The sequence below is a fragment of the Pan troglodytes genome, chromosome 1 (genome assembly GCF_028858775.2).
Source record: "Pan troglodytes isolate AG18354 chromosome 1, NHGRI_mPanTro3-v2.0_pri, whole genome shotgun sequence".
NCBI classification, from domain to species: Eukaryota; Metazoa; Chordata; class Mammalia; order Primates; family Hominidae; genus Pan; species Pan troglodytes.
The window spans coordinates 185,980,429-186,000,258 of record NC_072398.2 but is presented as its reverse complement, the minus strand read 5'-3'; the positions used below and the strand labels follow the sequence as shown (position 1 = coordinate 186,000,258).

Below are 19,830 nucleotides of genomic sequence, written 5' to 3'. Positions count from 1 at the left end.
GGAGGATCACAAGGTCAAGAGATCGAGACCATCCTGGCTAACATGGTGAAACCCTGTCTCTACTAAAAATACAAAAAATTGGCCAGGCGTGGTGGCGGGTGCCTGTAGTCCCAGCTACTTGGAAGGCTGAGACAGGAGAATGGCGTGAACCTGGGGGGCGGAGCTTGCAGTGAGCCGAGATTATGCCACTGCACTCCAGCCTGGGCGACAGAGTGAGACTCTGTCTCAAAAAAAAAAAAAAGAAGAAGAAGAAGAAGAAGAAGCCTGGCACTAAATAGAAATTTCCAGGAGTAGAATCCAAATTAAGCAGGACAAAGACAATCCAAGAGCACAGGAACCAGAAAAGACAGATAAAACGGAGATAAAGGAACAGTGGAGGAAGATCTTAAAAGAGGGGGCTCTAGAGCTGTGAAGCTAAAAAAGCAATTCTGACTCACCCTTCTCTTCTGAAAATGTAGAAAGACCAACTTCAGATAAAAATTAGAAACAGAAAACAATTACAGTCAAATCCCATACAAAGTTATTATCAAAAAAGATAATAAAGATTAAAATAACATTCCTATAATGAAAGCACATATAAGAAAGACATGCCCACAAACAGATGAAATCCATAGCCTAATATTTCTGTTTTTTTGAGACGGAGTCTCACTCTGTCGCCAGGCTGGAGTGCAATGGCGCGACCTCAGCTCACCGCAACCTCCGTGTCCCAGGTTCAGGCGATTCTCCTGCCTCCCGAATAGCTGGGACTACGAGCGCACGCCACTATGGCCAGCTAATTTTTATATTTTTAGTAGAGATGGGGTTTCACCATGTTGGCCAGGATGGTCTCGATCTCTTGACCTCGTGATCTGCCTGCCTCGGCCTCCCAAGGTGCTGGGATTACAGGTGTGAGACACCATGCCTGGCCTTCCATAGCCTCATATTTCAAAATAAGCTAAAGTAAGAAAATGATAAATGTGGCTGGGCGTGGTGGCTCACGCTTGTAATCCCAGCACTTTGGTAGGCTGAGGCAGGCGGATCACTTGAGGTCAAGAGTTCGAGATCAGCCTGGCCAATATGGTGAAACCCCATCTCTAATAAAAATACAAAAATTAGCCAGGCATGGTGGCTCACACCTGTAGTCCCAGCTACTTGAGGGGCTGAGGCAGAGGAATCACTTGAACCTGGGAGGCAGAGGTTGCGAAGAGCCGAGATCACACCACTGCACTCCAGTGTGGGCAACAGAGCGAGACTCTGTCTCAAAAAAAAAAAAGGCCAGGCGTGGTGGCTCATGCCTGTAATCCCAGCACTTTGGGATGCCGAGGCAGGCGGATCACGAGGTCAGGAGTTTGAGACCATCCTGGCTAACACGGTGAAACCCTGTCTCTACTAAAAATATAAAAAATTAGCTGGTGTGGTGGCACATGCCTGTAGTCCCAGCTACTGGGGAGGCTGAGGCAGGAGAATTGCTTGAACCCGGGAGGCAGAGGTTGCAGTGAGCCAAGACTGTGCCATTGCACTCCCGTCTGGCGACAGAGTGAGATGCTGTCTTCAAAAAAAAAAAAAGAAAAAGGCCAGGCACGGTGTCACGCCTGTAATCCCAGCACTTTGGGAGGCCGAGGCGGGCAAATCAAGAGGTCAGGAGTTCGAGACCAGCCTGGCCAACAGGGTGAAACCCTGTCTCCACTAAAAGTACAAAAATTAGTCAGGCGGGGTGGCACATGCCTATAATCCCAGCTACTCAGGGGGCTGAGACAGGAGAATCGCTTGAACCTGGGAGGTGGAGGTTGCAGTGAGCCGAGATTGTGCCACTGCACTCCAGCCTGGGCGACAGAGTGAGACTCCATTTTGAAAATAAATAAATAAAAATAAAAATATAAAAGAAAAGGCCTGGTGCAGTGACTCTTGCCTGTAAATCCCATCACTTTGGGAAGCTGAGGCAGGCAGATCATTTGAGTCCAGGAGTGTGAGACCAGCCTAGGTAACAAGGCAAAACCCTGTCTCTGCAAAAAAGAAAAATAAATTAGCTGGGTGTGGTGGCATGTTCCTATAGTCCCAGTCACTCAGAAGGCCGTGATGGGAGGATGGCTTGAGCCCAGGAGGTCAGGGCTGAAGTGAGTCACGTTCGGCAACACACCAGCCTGGGCGACAGAGTGAGACCCTGCCTCTTAAAAAAAGGAAAAAAAAAAAAAAGACTGAAACTTCACATGAAAAGAACTTACTACATATCTAAAAAACATGATTCAGAACAATCAATAAGATACATTATATAGAAAAACCACAAGATATTAAAGAAAAATAAAAACTCCTTTGGGAATCCAGACAAAAGGACCAAGTCACTCATAAGGGAAAGAAAAACAGATTTTATCTGGACTGTTTTGACAACAACGCTGTATGTCAAAAGATAATGAAAGAATACATTTAGGCCGGTGCAGTGGCTCACGCCTGTAATCCTAACACTTTGGGAGGCCGAGGCGGGCGGATCATGAGGTCAGGAGTTCGAGACCAGCCTGGCCAACATGGTGAAGCCCCGTCTCTACTAAAAATACAAAAATTAGCCAGGCATGGTGGCACGTGCCTGTAATCCCAGCTACTTGGAAGGCTGAGGCAGGAGAATTGCTTAAACCTGGGAGGCGGAGGTTGCAGTGAGTTGAGATTGCGCCATGCACTCCAGCCTAGGTGACAAGAGCAAAACTCCACCTCAAAAAAAAAAAAAAAGATACATTTAATATACTCAAGGAAAACATGTCAGTCACGGATTCTATATCCAAATAAATTGGCTTTGAAACATAACGGTGGCAGATTACTTGTTGAACATTATATGCGCCCTCCTTTAGGAATCTATTAGAAATAAGCTTCAGACAAATGACTGGAGACACAAGGAATGGGGACTCGCGTGCAGTGATCATCAACGGCTGCTAACATCACAAAATGAAAGACAACCAGATAATCATGTACCTTCAGATGGAAGAACACACCACTGCCTTGCCAAAAATTCAAACCTAAACCTAATCAAGCCTCAAGTTCAACTACTAATTTACAGACTACACATACAGAGAAACACTCATTAAATCAACAAAAACCTAGTTTCTTCAACAATTAAATTACAAGGGGGAAAAAAAAGAAATGGAGGGAAAACCTATATATCAAGAGACTTAAAAGACATTTCAACCAATTGTAATGTGTAATCCTTATTCACTTCCTAAGTTAAATAAACACATTTGAAAAAACATGCTGAAATTATATTTATGAGGCAACTGAAAACTCAAACACTGATTAGATACTTAATGATACCAAATAATTATTATTGATTTGGTTTTTTACTGTTTTTTAGAAGTGATAGTGGTATTTCTAAAAAGTGCCCTTATTTTTATAATATATTCTAAAATATTTACAGATAAAATTATATGTCTAAGATTTGCTTCAAAAGAACATGGGAGAAAGCAAGTTGGGTAAAATATAGATAAAATAAGATTTGCTATAGGTTGTTAACTGTTGATGCTGGGTGACAGATAAATGGGTAATGTTGATTACTTTTGTACAAGTTTTAAAATTTCCATATAAGAAGTTAAAATATTAACTATGTCTGGTCTACAACTTATGTTTAACAATGGCAATTATCATTATTATTATTAGTTGACTCTGAATATTTACTAAATGAATGAGTTTAGACATAAGAATGAATGATTTATCAACAAATATGAAACATTATTATGGAGAAAATATGAAATCTAAGAGCATTCATGTTATCAACGTCAGTTGTAAGAGTGGAGCTCACTCACCCAGGGCCTGGGAGAATGAATGAACCAATAATCTCTCTTGATAAGTCAGGGAAAGAGGTTTGGGTAGCTGAAATAAAAAGTGAGAACCAGTAAATCAGTAAAATTGTGGGGTTAGACAAAGCAAAATGAAGTAGAAAATGGTGCCAGAAAGTATAAAACCAAATGAAATATGTGTCCTTTAAGTGAAAAAACATAACTTAGCAAATATGGTATCCAACTTCAATATCCTATAAGCACATGTGATGGAGGTTTCCACATATAAGTAGGACTGCAATACATTTAGCAAATATAAGGTAAAGGAAAAAGATTATAAGTTAAAAATTGTTTCAACAAAAAAAGGCCAAATAAAGTGAATGTACTACTCTGGCCTTTGTCTGAGAACAGAAGTCAAACACGAAGACCTCACAATAATAGCTGGGAAACTCAATCTGGAGGAAGTGGGTAAAGATAAAACCAAAAGCCAATAAACCTCAAACTTTTAGGGAATGTTCTTATCTTACCTAAAATCTTATTGGAAACAGACCAAAAGAGCCTATTAATGTTTAGGAGCTCTTTTGTGGGCACACGGGAAGAAAAAACATGGGCTTAAAGGGCCACTGTGTCATGCATGGCACAGCTGCTCAGTGCAACTTTCTCCTTTAGAGAGATAACCGACATCCCTTAGCAAACACTGACAACTTACTTCTTAGGCTGTCTCACTTTCTTCAACTGTTTATACGCACTTCCACTGCCCTTTCTACAAGTTTATGTTAATTCTAATCAGTTAATTCTGAATTTTGGCTTAGCTCAGTTCCTAACAGCTATTTGGGCATTTATTTACGTTCTTCCAACAGTTAGCCTTGTTGCCTTCTACTCCTGGTTGGAAGGCAATCTGATATGAAGCCAGGATTTCAGGGGCTATTGTAGTAAGAAAAAACCAAGTAAAGATAGCAAAGACTTGCTGGCCAAAGTCACAGCTTGGAAGATGGCTCAGAGGTAGGATTATATGTAAGAGATTCTGTGTAAATGATGTGGGGGAACGGGTAACGGAGGAACAGAAATTAGACTGCAGAAGGACTTAGTAAAGATTCTGATTTTAGGTGCAAGGGGAAGCCCTAAAATAAGGAGTAAAAGATCAAAGTCATGGCCGGGCGCAGTGGCTCACGCCTGTAATCCCAGCACTTTGGGAGGCCGAGGCGGGCGGATCCCGAGGTAGGAGATCGAGACCATCCTGGCTAACATGGTGAAACCCTGGCTCTACTAAAAATACAAAAAAATTAGCCGGGCTTGGTGGCAGGCACCTGTAGTCCCAGCTACTCGGGAGGCTGAGGCAGAAGAATGGCGTGAACCCAGGAGGCAGAGCTTGCAGTGAGCCCGCACTCCAGCCTGGGCTACAGAGCGAGACTCCGTCTCCAGAAAAAAAAAAAAAAAAAATCAAAGTCATACAAAAAGGCAGTAACTTGGAGAGTAAAATGCCCCTTTGGAGGTTACTTTACTTTCCTTCTCATGCCTTCTCTCCTAACAGTTGCCACTATTACTTCTCAAGCCTCCAAGTATTAGAGGAACTTATTTGCCTGGGACTTTCAAGATCTCTAGCTTACTGGGCCAAAAATAACTTTTCTAAAATTCAGAGATTATAGAGCAAAGAAAGTTTACACATCCATTCTAAACTTTTAGATGGTAGCTAATACAGCTCTGAGAAGACCACCAAAAATCCCAAGCTCTTTGCAAATCAAAACTACAGTAAGATACTAACTCATGCTTATTGGGATGACTACTATTAAGAAAAAAATAGGCTGGGTGAGGTGGCTCATGCCTGTAATCCCAGCACATTGGGAGGCTGAGGTGGGTGGATCACGAGGTCAGGAGTTTGAGACCAACCTGGCCAACATGGTGAAACCCCGTCTCTATACTAAAAATACAAAAATTAGCTGGCTGTGGTGGTATGCACCTGTAATTCCAGCTACTCAGGAGGCTGAGGCAGGAGAATCGCTTGAACCTGGGAGGAAAGGTTGCAGTAAGCCGAGATTGCACCATTGCACTCCAGCCTGGGCAACAGAGCAAGACTCCTTCTCAAAAACAAAAAAACAAACAAACAAAAATAAGCAGAAAATAAATACTGGGAAGGATGTGGAGAAACTGGAACCATAGGCTAGGCATGGTGGCTCACACTTGTAATCCCAGCACTTTGGGAGGCCAAGGTGGAGGATCACTTGAGCCCAGGAGTTCGAGACCAGCCTGGGCAACATAGTGAGACTCTGTCTCTAAAAAAAATATATATATATATACACACACACACACACACACACACACACACATACATATACACACATACACACACACACACATATATATACACACACACACATATATATATATATCCGGGCACGGTGGCTCATGCCTGTAATCCCAGCACTTTGGGAGGCCAAGGTGGGTGGATCACCTGAGATCGGGAGTTTGAGACCAGCCTGACCAACATGGAGAAACCCTGTCTCTACTAAAAACACAAAATTAGCTGGGTGTGGTGGCGCATGCCTGTAATCCCAGCTACTCAGGAAGGTGAGGCAGGAGAATCGCTTGAACCTGGGAGGCAGAGGTTGCGGTGAGCCGAGATCACGCCATTGCACTCCAGCCTGGGCAACAAGAGCAAAACTCCGTTTTAAAAAATAATAATAAATAAATATATATACACACACACACACACTTATTTTAATTTATTTATATATATTTTTGAGACAGAATCTCCCTCTGTTGCCCAGGCTAGAGTGCTGTGGTACGATCTCAGCTCACTGCAACCTTCACCTCTCGAGCACAAGCAGTCCTCAACCTCAGCCTCCTGAGTACCTGGGACTACAGGTGTGTGTCACCATGCGTGGCTAATTTTTGTATTTTGGGGGCAATATAGTGAGACACCCTCATCTCAACAAAAAATAAAAAGTTAGCTGGGTGTGGCAACATATGCCCATGGTTCCAGCTACTCAGGAGGCTGAGATAGGAGCATCGCTTGACCCTGGGAGGTCAATGCTGCAGTGAGCCATGATTGCGCCATGGCACTACAACCTGGATGTCAGAACGAAATCCTGTCTCAAAAACAAAACAAGAAAAGAAAGAGAGAAAGAGGTTGGAGCCCTTGTACACTGTTGGTGGCAATGTAAAATGGTATAGCCACTGTGGAAAATAGTATGGCAGTTCATTAAAAAATTAAACACAGAAATAGCATATAATCCAGCAACTACATTTCTCAGTATAAACCAAAAGAACTGAAAGAGGGTCTCAAAGAAATATTTGTACATCCATATTCACAGCTGCATTATTCACAATAGCTAAAATGTGGAGGCAACCCAAGTGTCCGTGGATGGATGAATGGCTAAGCAAAATGTGGCATATCCATAAAATAGAATATTCCTCAGCCTTAAAAAGGAAGTAAATTCTGCAGTATGCTACAATATGGATGAACCTTGAGGATGTTATGCTAAGTAAGCCAATCACAAAGAATAAATACTGGAGGCCAAGGTGGGCAGATCACTTGAGGCCAGACGTTCGAGACTAGCCTGGCCAACATGGCGAAACCCCATTTCTACTAAAAATACAAAAACTAGCCAGGTGTAGTAGGTAGGGCATGCACCTGTAGTTCCAGCTACTCAGGAGGCTGAGGCACAAGACATGCTTGAACCTGGGAGGTAGAGGCTGCAGTGAGCTGAGATCATGCCACTGCACCCCAGCCAGGGTGATAGAGTGAGACTCTGTCTCAAAAAAAAAAGAAAGGCAAATACTCTATGATTCCACTTACATGAGGTACTTAGAGGTAGTCAAAATCATAGAAATAGGAAGTAGAATGGTAGCTGCCATGGGCTAGGAGGAGGGGGATGTTAGTATTTAATGGTAATAGAGTTTCAGTTTCACAAGATGAAGGTTATAGAGATGGAGGGTGGTAATGGTTGCACAACATTATAAATGTGCTTAATACCACTGAACTGTACACTTGACCCAAATTTTCTTCTCATTACCCTAATGGAATTCCCCAAATATTCTCTAAACAAATAATCAGCGGTACTCCAGAAAGCAACACACCCCACATTATTGTATTGGAAGCCCCCACTCTAATCAGAAGCACCCAAAATCCACTTGAGAGAAAATACAGAAAAGTAGAAGGAAGGCCAAAAGTGAATGGAAATGCCTATATACATTGTACTGGAGGTCCTGGCCAGGGCAATGAGACAATTTTTTTTTTTTTTAAAGAGCTGGGCATGGTGGCTCATGCCTGTAATCACAGCATTTTGAGAGGGCAAGGTTGGGGGTATCACTTCTGTCCAGGAGTTCCAGACCAGGCCTGGGCAATACAGTGAGATCCTTTCTCTCTATATATAAAAAAAGTCCAGGTGTGGTGGTGCATGCCTGTAGTCTCAGCTACTTGGGAGGCTTAGGTAGGAGGATCACCTGAGCCTGGGGAGGTCAAGGTTACAGTGAGCCGTGATCGAGCCACTGCACTCCAGCCTGGACAACAAAGTAAGACCCTGGTCTAAAAAAAAAAAAGAAAAAAAAAGAAATTAGCCGGGCATGGTGGCACATGCCTGTAGTCCTAGTTACTTAGTTACTTGGGAGCCTGAGGTGGGAAGACTGCTTGAGCCCAGGAGTTTGGGGCTACAGTGAGCTGTGACCACACAACTGCACACTAGCCTGGGTGACAGAGTGAGACTGTCTCAAAAAATAAAATTAATGTAATTTAATTTTTAAAAAGAATAAAGATTAAGAAGGAAGATATAATACTGTTTTTATTTGCAGGCAATATGATGATAAGGTCCTAAACGAATCTATAATTTAAAAGGTCACAGCGCATAATGCCAAAATACAAAAATCAATTGTATTTCTATATACAAGCAATAAACAATTGAAAATAGAAAAAATACCAGTTACAATATCATTAAAAATATTTACCTAGGAATAAATTTATCAAGACATGTTCAAAATTTCTACATTGGGCTGGGTGTGGTGGCTCATGCCTGTTATCCCAGCACTTTAGGAGACTGAAGTGGGAGGACAGCTTGAGCCCTGGAGTTTGAAACTAGCCTGAGCAACACAGTGAGACATCTCTACTAAAATAAAAATCTAAAAAATTAGCTGTGCATGGTAGCATGTGCCTGTAGTCCCATCTACTCGAGAGGCTGATGTGGAGATCACTTGAGCCCAGGAGGTTGAGGCTGCAGTGAGCCTTGATCACACCACTGCACTCCAGCCTGGATGACAGAGCAAGGCTGTCTCAAGAAAAAAAAAATCATCACTGAAAATTACAAAACTCAGTTGAGAGAAATTAAGCGAAACTTAAATAAATAGATACACAATTATGTGTTACTTAATGACAGCGATATGTTCTGAGAAATCCGGTATGTTCTGAGAAATGCATTGTTAGGTGATTTCGTTGTGTGAACATCATAGAATGTACTTACACAAACCTAGATAGTATAGCCTACTACATACCTAGGCTATATGGTATAGCCTATTGCTCCTAGGCAACAAACCTGTATGTTATTATATACCATAGGTAATTGTAACACAATGGTAAGTATTTGTGTATTTAAACATATCTAAACATAGAAAAGGTACAGTAAAAATATGGTATTACAATCTTATGGGACCACATATGTGGCCAGTCATTGACCAAAAATCGTTATGTGGCACATGACTATATATACCATGTTCAAGGATCAAAAGATTCAATATTAAGATGTCAAATCTGAGCTGGGTGAGGTCACTCATGTGTGTAATCCCAGCACTTTGGGAGGCCAAGGTGGGTAGGTCACTTGAACCTGGGAGCCCAAGACCAGCCTGGCCAACATGGTGAAACCCTGTCTCTATAAACTACAAAAATTAGCCAGGTGTGGTGGCACACACCTGTAATCCCAGCTACTCAGGAGGCTGAGGCACGAGAATCAGTTGAACCTGAGAGGTGGAGGCTACAGTGAGGTGGTGCGGTGAGGAGGTGCAGTGGAGGTGGAGATTGCACCACTGCACTCAGCCTGGGTGAGAGAGCAAGACTCTGTCTCAAAAAGAATACAAAACAAAGACAAAACCATAGAAGAACATCCACACAAAGGTCAGATGGGCAGATTTCTTAGGCCGGACACAAAAAGCAATAACCATAAAAGAAAAAATCAGTAATTTGGATTTCATCATCATTAAAAACTTTTCTTCAAGAGACACCATTAAATAAAAAGCCACAGACTGGTGGAAAATATTCACAACACATATCTCACAAAAGACTTGCATCTGGACTATATTAAGAATTCCTATAATCAATAATGGAAAGGCAAACAACTCAATTAAAAAATAGACAAATGCTTTGAACAGACACTTCATGAACACATATAAATGGCCAATAAACACATGAAAAGGTGTTCAGCATCATTACCATCAGGGAAATGTAAATTAAAACCACAATGAGATACCACTACATACATACCTACTAGAATGGTTAAAATTAAAAAGACTGACAACACCAAGTGTTGATGAAGACGTGAAGCAAACGCAACTCTTACAAACTGTTGATGAAAGTATAAAATGGTACAATCACTTTAGAAAACTGCTAGTTTCCAATAAAGTAAACCTTACAGCCTATAGAATATTTTCACAAAAAGACCTGCAGAACAATGCTCATAATAGCTGTATGCATGATAGCCAAAAATTAGAAACAACCCAAATAACTGTCAATAGGAGGATAGATAAATAAATAGTAGTATATTCATTCAATGGAATACTACTCAGCATGAAAAGGAACAGATTAGTTATACTTTCAATAACATGAATGAATCTGAAAAATATGTTGAACAAAAGAAGCCAGAACAAAATTGTATGTTTCCATTTATATGAAGTTTATAAGCAAATAAAATTAATACGTAGTGATAGAAACAGAAGAGTGGTTGACTCAGAAGATCGGAGACTTACTAGAAAGAAGCACAAAGGAACTTTCAGGGGTGATGGAATTGTTCTAGATTTGGATAATGGTAATCTAGCTGTATATTTAGTATCTGTGCATTTTACTGTGTATAAATTATTCTTCAATAAAAGGGGTAGGAAAGCCATGTACATATTTGCATTAATTTTTTGTTTTATAGTACAAAAGTCGGTTGAAAATAACACATCCGTTTAATCACCAGAAATAACAGAAGAAAGTTTGTCTCCCATTTCAAGTAATATGGCAACATCACAACGATTGAATTTTTTCCAAAGAAAAACAATTTTAGAACAATCTACAGTGGATCTTTCTCAGCTCATGGGCCACAAACCATCGGGGAGACTATGTTCTCATATCTATGTGCTCCTTAGTTTCTTAACCAAAGGTTAACTAAAAGTTCAAATATTACATGGGAGGTCTATGAATTTTTGAACGTTCCTTTGTGCTTCTTTCTAGTCAATCCTCACCTGCAGAGTGAACTGCTCCTCTGATTTATACATTAACATTGCTTGTTCATGAACTTCATATGAATGGAATCTTTTGAAGTACATTTAGAGTATATCTTTTTTTTTTTTTTGAGATGGGATCTCACTCTGTTGCCCAGGCTGGAGTGCAGTGGCATGATCTCGGCTCACTGCAACCTCCACCTCCTGGGTTCAAGCGATTCTCCTGCCTCAGCCTCCCCAGTAGCTAGGATTACAGATGTGCACCACCATGCCCAGCTAATTTTTGTCTTTTTAGTAGAGACAGGGTCTTACCACGTTGACCAGGCTGGTCTCAAACTCCTGACCTCAAGTGATCCACCTGCCTCGGCCTCCCAAAGGGATTACAGGCATAAGCCACTGTGCCTGGCCTAGAGTATGTCTTTTTTTTCTTTTTTTTTTTTTTTTGCCTTCAAGCACTTTTTTTTTTTTTTTCTTTTTTATTGATCATTCTTGGGTGTTTCTCGCAGAGGGGGATTTGGCAGGGTCACAGGACAATAGTGGAGGGAAGGTCAGCAGATAAACAAGTGAACAAAGTTCTCTGGTTTTCCTAGGCAGAGGACCCTGCGGCCTTCCGCAGTGTTTGTGTCCCTGGGTACTTGAGATTAGGGAGTGGTGATGACTCTTAACGAACATGCTGCCTTCAAGCATCTGTTTAACAAAGCACATCTTGTACCGCCCTTAATCCATTCAACCCTGAGTGGATACAGCACATGTTTCAAAGAGCACAGGGTTGGGGGTAAGGTCACAGATCAACAGGATCCCAAGGCAGAAGAATTTTTCTTAGTACAGAACAAAATGAAAAGTCTCCCATGTCTACCTCTTTCTACACAGACACGGCAACCATCCGATTTCTCAATCTTTTCCCCACCTTTCCCCCCTTTCTATTCCACAAAACCGCCATTGTCTTCATGGCCCGTTCTCAATGAGCTGTTGAGTACACCTCCCAGATGGGGTGGTGGCCGGGCAGAGGAGCTCCTCACTTCCCAGTAGGGGTGGCCGGGCAGAAGCGCCCCTCACCTCCCGAACGGGGCGGCTGGCCGGGCGGGGGGCTGACCCCCCACCTCCCTCCCGGACAGGGCGGCTGGCCGGGCAGAGGGGCTCCTCACTTCCCAGTAGGGGTGGCCGGGCAGAGGCGCCCCTCACTTCCCCGACGGGGCGGCTGGCCCGTCGGGGGGCTGACCCCCCACCTCCCTCCCGGACGGGGCGGCTGGCTGGGCAGAGGGGCTCCTCACTTCCCGGTAGGGGCGGCCAGGCAGAGGCACCCCTCACCTCCCGGACAGGGCGGCTGGCCGGGCGGGGGGCTGACCCCCCCGCCTCCCTCCCGGACGGGGCGGCTGGCCGGGCGGGGGGCTGACCCCCCCGCCTCCCTCCCGGACGGGGCGGCTGGCCGGGCGGGGGGCTGACCCCCCCCGCCTCCCTCCCGGACGGGGCGGCTGGCCGGGCAGAGGGGCTCCTCACTTCCCAGTAGGGGCGGCCGGGCAGAGGCACCCCTCGCCTCCCGGACGGGGCGGCTGGCCAGGCGGGGGGCTGACCCCCCCACCTCCCTCCCGGACGAGGCGGCTGGCCGGGCAGAGGGGCTCCTCACTTCCCGGTAGGGGCGGCCGGGCAGAGGCGCCCCTCACCTCCTGGACGGGGCGGCTGGCCGGGCGGGGGGCTGACCCCCCCACCTCCCTCCCGGACGAGGAGGGAGGACACTCCTCACTTCTCAGACGGGGTGGCTGTCGGGTGGAGGGGCTCCTCACTTCTCAGACGGGGCGGTTGCCAGGCAGAGGGTCTCCTCACTTCTCAGATAGGGCGGCCGGGCAGAGACGCTCCTCACATCCCGGACGGGGCGGCAGGGCAGAGGTGCTCCCCACATCTCAGACGATGGGTGGCCGGGCAGAGACGCTCCTCACTTCCCAGATGTGATGGCGGCCGGGAAGAGGCACTCCTCACTTCCTAGATGGGATGGCGGCCGGGCAGAGACGCTCCTCACTTTCCAGACTGGGCAGCCAGGCAGAGGGGCTCCTCACATCCCAGACGATGGGCGGTCAGGCGGAGACGCTCCTCACTTCCCAGACGGGGTGGCTGCCAGGCAGAGGCTGCAATCTCGGCACTTAGGGAGGCCAAGGCAGGCGGCTGGGAGGTGGTTGTAGCGAGCCGAGATCACGCCACTGCACTCCAGCCTGGGCGCCATTGAGCACTGAGTGAACGAGACTCCGTCTGCAATCCCGGCACCTCGGGAGGCCGAGGCTGGCGGATCACTCACGGTTAGGAGCTGGAGACCGGCCCGGCCAACACAGCGAAACCCCGTCTCCACCAAAAAAATACGAAAACCAGTCAGGCGTGGCGGCGCTCGCCTGCAATCGCAGGCACTTGGCAGGCTGAGGCAGGAGAATCGGGCAGGGAGGTTGCAGTGAGCTGAGATGGCAGCAGTACCGTCCAGCTTCGGCTTGGCATCAGAGGGAGACCGTGGAAAGAGGGGAGAGGGGAGAGGGGAGGGGGGGAGGGGGGAGGGGAGAGGGGAGAGGGGAGGGGGAGCTCTATCTACCACACCACATCCTCATTGTTGTTGTAAATTGATTTCTCTTTTTTTTCTTTTTTAATAAAAATGTGCTATTACTCAAAAACATTGGAAACCAGTGACTATGACAAATTAATGTCTAAATCTTTACTAGTAACCAAATCAAAGAGCAACTGAAGAGTACATGGGTAACAAAGTATGTGATGTAAAAATATATTAGAAATAAAGTTTTGTAAACTATAATGCACTGGGGGCCAGGCGTGATGGCTCACGCCTGTAATCCCAGCACTTTGGAAGGCCGAGGAGCGTGGATCACCTGAGGTCAGGAGTTCAAGACTAGCCTGGCCAACATCCCATCTATACTAAAAATACAAAATTAGCCAGGCACGGTGGCGTATGCCTGTAATCCCAGCTACTTGGGAGGCTGAGGCAGGAGAATTGCTTGAACTCGGGAGGTGGAGGTTGCAGTGAATTGAGATCACACTACTGCACTCCAGCCTAGGTGACAGAGCGAGGCTCTGTCTCAAAAAAAAGACTATAATGCACTGGGAAAACATAAGATATCATCTATCTTCAATAAACAAGAAGAGTCAAAAAATTGCTTTTCACCTTAAGTTTTGGATATATGTAGCGCAAAGAATCTGCAGTTCCCATGTCAGCATCATCAGGAATACACACAATATCTGGCTTCATTTTCATCTTGAATTCTGCACATAGAGCCTTTTGAACATCCCTGGTTGTAACCACAATGACTTCTATAGGACAAAAGAAAAAAAGAAAGAAAAACAAAAACTTACTCATATAGACAGTGGTTCCACTATTTCAATTAGATTTGGTCTATTTCTAGGTGTAATAACAACTGCTAATATTATTGTGCCTTTTCAATATATTTTACCTGCATTCCCCCAATAAATTCTTTTTTTTTTTTTTTTTTTTTTTTTTTACAGACAGGGTCTCACTCTGCCACTCAGGCTGGAGTGCAGTGGCACTGTCGCAGTTCACAGCAGCCTCAACCTCCCAAGATCAGGCAATCCTCCCACCTCAGCCTCCCAAGTAGCTGAGACTACAGGCATGTGCCACCATGCTTGGCTAATTTTTGTATTTTCTGTAGAGATGAGGTTTCGCTCTGTTGCCCAGGCTGGTCTCCAACTCCTGGGCTCAAAGGATCCGCCAGCCTTGGCCTCCCCAAGTGTTGTGATTACAGACGTGAACCACTGCATCTGGCCTCCCCCCAATTAATTCTTAGAACAATCTCATCTTACAAATGAGGAATCTTGGATTAAAAGACATGCTGGCTGGGCGCAGTGGCTCATGCCTGTAAATCCCAGCACTTTGGGAGGCCGAGGCAGGCGGATCACTTGAGCCCTGGAGTTCAAGACCAGCCTGGGCAACATGGCAAAACCTTGTCTCTATAAAAAAAACTCCAAAAAACCAGAGGTTTAGGTGGGAGGATTGCTTGAGTCTGGGAGGTGGAGGTTGCAGTGGGCCAAGATCACCCCACTGCACTCCAGCCTGGGTAACAGAGTGAGTCTGTCTCAAAACAAACAAACAAACAAACAAAAAAAAACCTCAGGTCTATATGAATGGTGCCCACACTTTAATATATTATATGCCACTTTTCCTTGATATGAAGAATTCAGAAGAACATTCATCAAAAATACAAATGGGAAGAAATACAAAAAACACTCTGGGAAGCCAAGGCAGGCAGATAACTTCAGCCCAGGAACTCAAGACCAGCCTGGGTAACGTGGCGAAACCCTGTCTCTGCCAAAAAAAAAAAAAAAAAAAAAAAAAGAAGGAAAGAAAAATTATCCAGGTGTGGTGGCGTGCATGTAGTTGCAGATACTCAGGAGGCTAAGATGGGAGGATTGTTTGAGCCCAGGAGGCAGAGGTTGCAATGAGCTGAAATCATGCCACTGTACTCCAGCCTTGGACGACAGAGCAAGACTCTGTCTCTAAAAAACAAAAAAACCAAAGGGGGCCATGCGTAGTGGCTCACACCTGTAATTCCAACACTTTGGAAGGCCGAGACAGGCAGATCACTTGAGGTCAGAAGTTCAAGACCAGCCTGGACAACATGGCGAAACCCTGTCTCTATTAAAAATACAAAAAAATTAGCCGGGAGTGGTGGTACACGCCTGTAGTCCCAGGTACTCGGGAGACTGAAGCAGGAGAATTGCTTAAACCTGGGAGGTGGAGGTTGCAGTGAGCTGAGATCACACCACTGTACTCCAGCCTGGGCGACAGGGTGAGACTCCAACATTTTAAATCTTCATTCAATACAAAGAGAGAGCTATTAAGCTACCACCCTTCCTATTGGAGGCAACTCTAATAATGGAATGAACACTGGATCACAAGACTGGGCCTCAGGCTTTGGCACCCTGATTTATTACATCTAAATATAGGACACCTCAAACTCAATGTGACCAAAGATGAACTCATTATTTTAATGAAAATAAAATTCATTAAAACCTTTTCCTGGCCAGGCATGGTGGCTCATGCCTGTAATCCCAGCACTTTGGGAGGCCGAGCTGGGCAGATCACGAGGTCCTGAGATCGAGACCATTCTAGCTAACATGGTGAAACCCTGTCTCTACTAAAAATACAAAAACTTAGCCGGGCATGGTGGCAAATGCCTGTAGTCCCAGCTACACAGGAAGCTGAGGCAGGAGAATCACTTGAACCCGGGAGAGGTTGAACCCTGGCGGAGGTTGTAGTGAGCCAGGATCGTGCCACTGCACTCCAGTCTGGGTGGCAGAGTGAGACTCTGTCTCAAAAAAAAAAACCTGTTCCTTGTCTCCTATTCCTTTTCCTACTTAATGGCATAACTATCTACCTAGCTACCCAAGCAAAAAGTAGAGAGGATCACTAGACTTTAAAGTTCTGGAAGTCAGGGACTGAGCTGTCTTTTCAATTCTGTACCTCCGTGTTTAATATATAACCTGGTACTTACATCAAAACAAAATTTAAAACATATATATATTACGTATCAGATAATACAAATATTACCTGGTACATAATAGATTCTCAGTAAGTACTGACTATGAGGCATTTAAGAGTCTCAATCTGCTCTTTCTGATATCCTTACAGAGTTCGTCTTGGATCATTGTGGACATCAGCTCTATAATAACAACACTTAGTGCTATCCTCTCAACCTTTTTCACACAGCAATAGAGTATTCCTACATTCCTTAAAGAAGGCAGTCTTCAGCCAACGAGTTCTAGTCACCCTCTCTCATTCTCATAACGCTGACAAATCATGGGGATCAAATCTCCTAAAAGTTTTATGAGTTCACAGCTCACTTTGTCATAGCTCACCTTCAAATCCAACACGCTCAAGCAGGTTCAATGGGTACCAAATTAAAGGTTTGTTCCCAACTGGAAGCAGAGGTTTGGGAATGCTGGAAGTTAGGTCTGTCATCCGAGATCCTCCACCTACTGCCATCACTACTGCTTGAAATTCCATTTTTACAAACTGCAAGTACAGAAAAAACAATTAACAGAAAAAAACCGATGTAACAAAAATCAAAGCACACACACTACTAGCCTATTTTTATTTAGGTTACTGATACCCACTATGTCAAATGCATAATTCCTAACTCTAGCAATCACAGTAAGAAAAGCTTAGCTGCAGATAAACATTATGTCTACCAATATGTATTCTCAGTTCTATCCTTGGTAAAAGTGGGAGGATAGGAATGCAGGGGCCTTGCCCTTGAGTTATTCACAATTAAGTGGAGAAGACAAATTCAGTAAATCACAATATATGTCATTAGTGCCACAGCAGAAAAATATCCAAGATACAGTGGGCATACAATAAAAGGAACACCTAGTTTTCATTGAAAACACAGAGAAGTTTTTATAGGAAGTGATGCTTGAGCTGACTCTGAAGAAGTAAGAGTTTACCAAGTGGACTTCTGATGTGTGAATTTTTATTCTTTGAAAATATTAGGCTGGGTGAGGTGGCTCATATCTGTAATCCCAGCACTTTGGGAGGCTGAGGTGTGTGGATCACATGAGCTCAGGAGTTCAAGACCATCCTGGGCAACATGGCGAGACCCCATCTCTACCAAAAATACAAAAAATTAGCCAGGCGTGGTGGCTTGTGCCTATGGTTCCAGCTACTTGGGAAGCTGAAGTGGGAGGATCATTTGAGCCTGGGAGGCAGGTGTTGCAGTGAGCCGAGATTGAGATTGGACCACTGCACTCCAACCTGTGTGACAGAGTGACATCCTGTCTCAAAAAAAAAAAAAAAAAAAAAGAGAGAGAAAAAAGAAAATATTAAAAGATGTCTGACTAGAATTAACAGCAGAAACACAAGCACGTTAGGCTTCTGAAAAGTATGAAATGACTTAAGACTCCTCCAATAATTCAGCCATCGGCTCATCTTATTCCTCCAATTTTTAAAGATATCACTATAAACACAAACGTAGGCTTGTATCTGAACCTAGATTTACAGAACACAATTATAAAAACAAACCAAACTGTTAATTCCTTTTTTCAAACTCAAGGTAATAAACAAACCTATTTGACTTTGAAAAGAATCTCTTTACAGAAACTACCACAGAACAGAGGCACAGTAGAAGGTCATAAATCTTTATTTATGTATTTATTTTTGGAGATGGAATTTCACTCTTGTTGCCAGGCTGGAGTGCAATGGCGTGATCTCGGCTCACTGCAACCTCCACCTCCCAAGTTCAAGCGATTCTCCTGCCTCAGCCTCCCGAGTAGCTGGGATCACAGGCATGGGCCACCATGCCTGGCTAATTTTGTAATTTTAGTAGAGATGGGGTTTCACCATGTTGGCCAGGCTGGTCCCAAACTCCTGACCTCAGGTGATCCACCGGAGTCGGCCTCCCAAAGTGCTGGGATTACAGGTGTGAGCCACCGTGCCCATCCTATTTATTTATTGTTTATTTAGAGACAGAGTCTTGCTCCATTGCCCAGTCTGGAAGTGCAGTGGTAAGATCATGGCTCACTGCAGCCTCAACCTCCTGCACTAAAGCAATCCTCCTGCCCCAACCTCTGGAGCAGCTGGGACTACAGGTGGGTACCACCATGCCTGGCTTTTTTTTTTTTTTGAGACGGAGTTTCTCTCTTGTTGCCCAGGCTGAAGTGCAGTGGCACGATCTCAGCTCACCACAACCCCTGCCTCCCAGGTTCAAGCGATTCTCCTGCCTCAGCCTCCCAAAGAGCTGGGATTATAGGCATGCACCACCATGCCCAGCTGCCCAGCTAATTTTGTATTTTTAGTAGAGACAGGGTTTCTCCACATTGGTCAGGCTGGTCTCGAACTCCCAACCTCAGGTGATCTGCCCACCTTGGCCTCCCAAAGTGCTGGGATTACAGGTATGAGCCACTGCACCTGGCCGCCTGGCTAATTCTTTTAATTAATTTTTTATAGAGATGGGGTTTCACTATGCTGCCCAGGCTGGTCTCAAACTCCTGGCCTCAAGCCTCCTGCCTGGGCCTCCCAAAGTGCTGAGATTAGAGGCATGAGCCACTGCACCTGACAGATCTTTACTGATTTAAACTGAAAGTACTTTCTCTTACAATGATGTAATTTTAAAAACAAATGTGTTAAAATGTAACGTTCAGAAGAAACAATCTATTCAACATCAAATTGCCAAATAATGTTGCAACTTTACTATAATTATTATTACTCCTGGGCCCAGCACATCAACATCTAAAGTGCAGCACTTAACACCTACTATACCCAAGGCACAAAGTGAAGGCTCCTGCATAACATTCACAATGTAAAGATATGGTCATGTAGATTCTAGCAAGCATTGCCTCAGAGTGTAATTTAATTTCATTTTGGTATTATATAACATCCACCACATCGAATGTTATTATGAAAAGAGCACTGGACCCTTAAGAGTCAAAAGATGAGCTGGACGTGGTGGCTCACGCCTGTAATCCCAGCACTTTGGGAGGCCCAGGCAGGCGGATCACCTGAGGTCAGGAGTTCAAGAGCAGCCTGGCCAACTTGGTGAAACTCTGTCTCTACTAAAAAAAAATTTTTTTTTTTTGAAACAGAGTTCTTGTTCCCCAGGTTGAGTGCAATGGCATGATCTTGGCTCACTGCAACCTCTGCCTCCCAGGTTCAAGCGATTCTCCTGCCTCAGCCTCCCAAGTTGCTGGGATTACAGGC

At 44.5% G+C, this 19,830-nt stretch overlaps 1 protein-coding gene across 4 annotated transcripts in view; it reads right to left on the bottom strand.

Annotated features, from left to right (window-relative positions):
- Nucleotides 1–19,830, bottom strand: part of EIF2B3 (eukaryotic translation initiation factor 2B subunit gamma) — a 137,802-nt gene that overhangs the window by 115,420 nt on the left and 2,552 nt on the right. For all 4 annotated transcript variants that reach the window (XM_001152272.7, XM_009456253.4, XM_054666414.2 and 1 more), the window contains exons 2-3: nucleotides 16,995–17,151; nucleotides 14,287–14,432 (exon numbers count right to left, since the gene is read on the bottom strand). In XM_001152272.7, coding sequence (XP_001152272.1) covers nucleotides 14,287–14,432; nucleotides 16,995–17,142 — 294 coding nt within the window. In that variant the 5' untranslated portion in view covers nucleotides 17,143–17,151. The remainder of the gene's footprint in view (nucleotides 1–14,286; nucleotides 14,433–16,994; nucleotides 17,152–19,830) is intronic.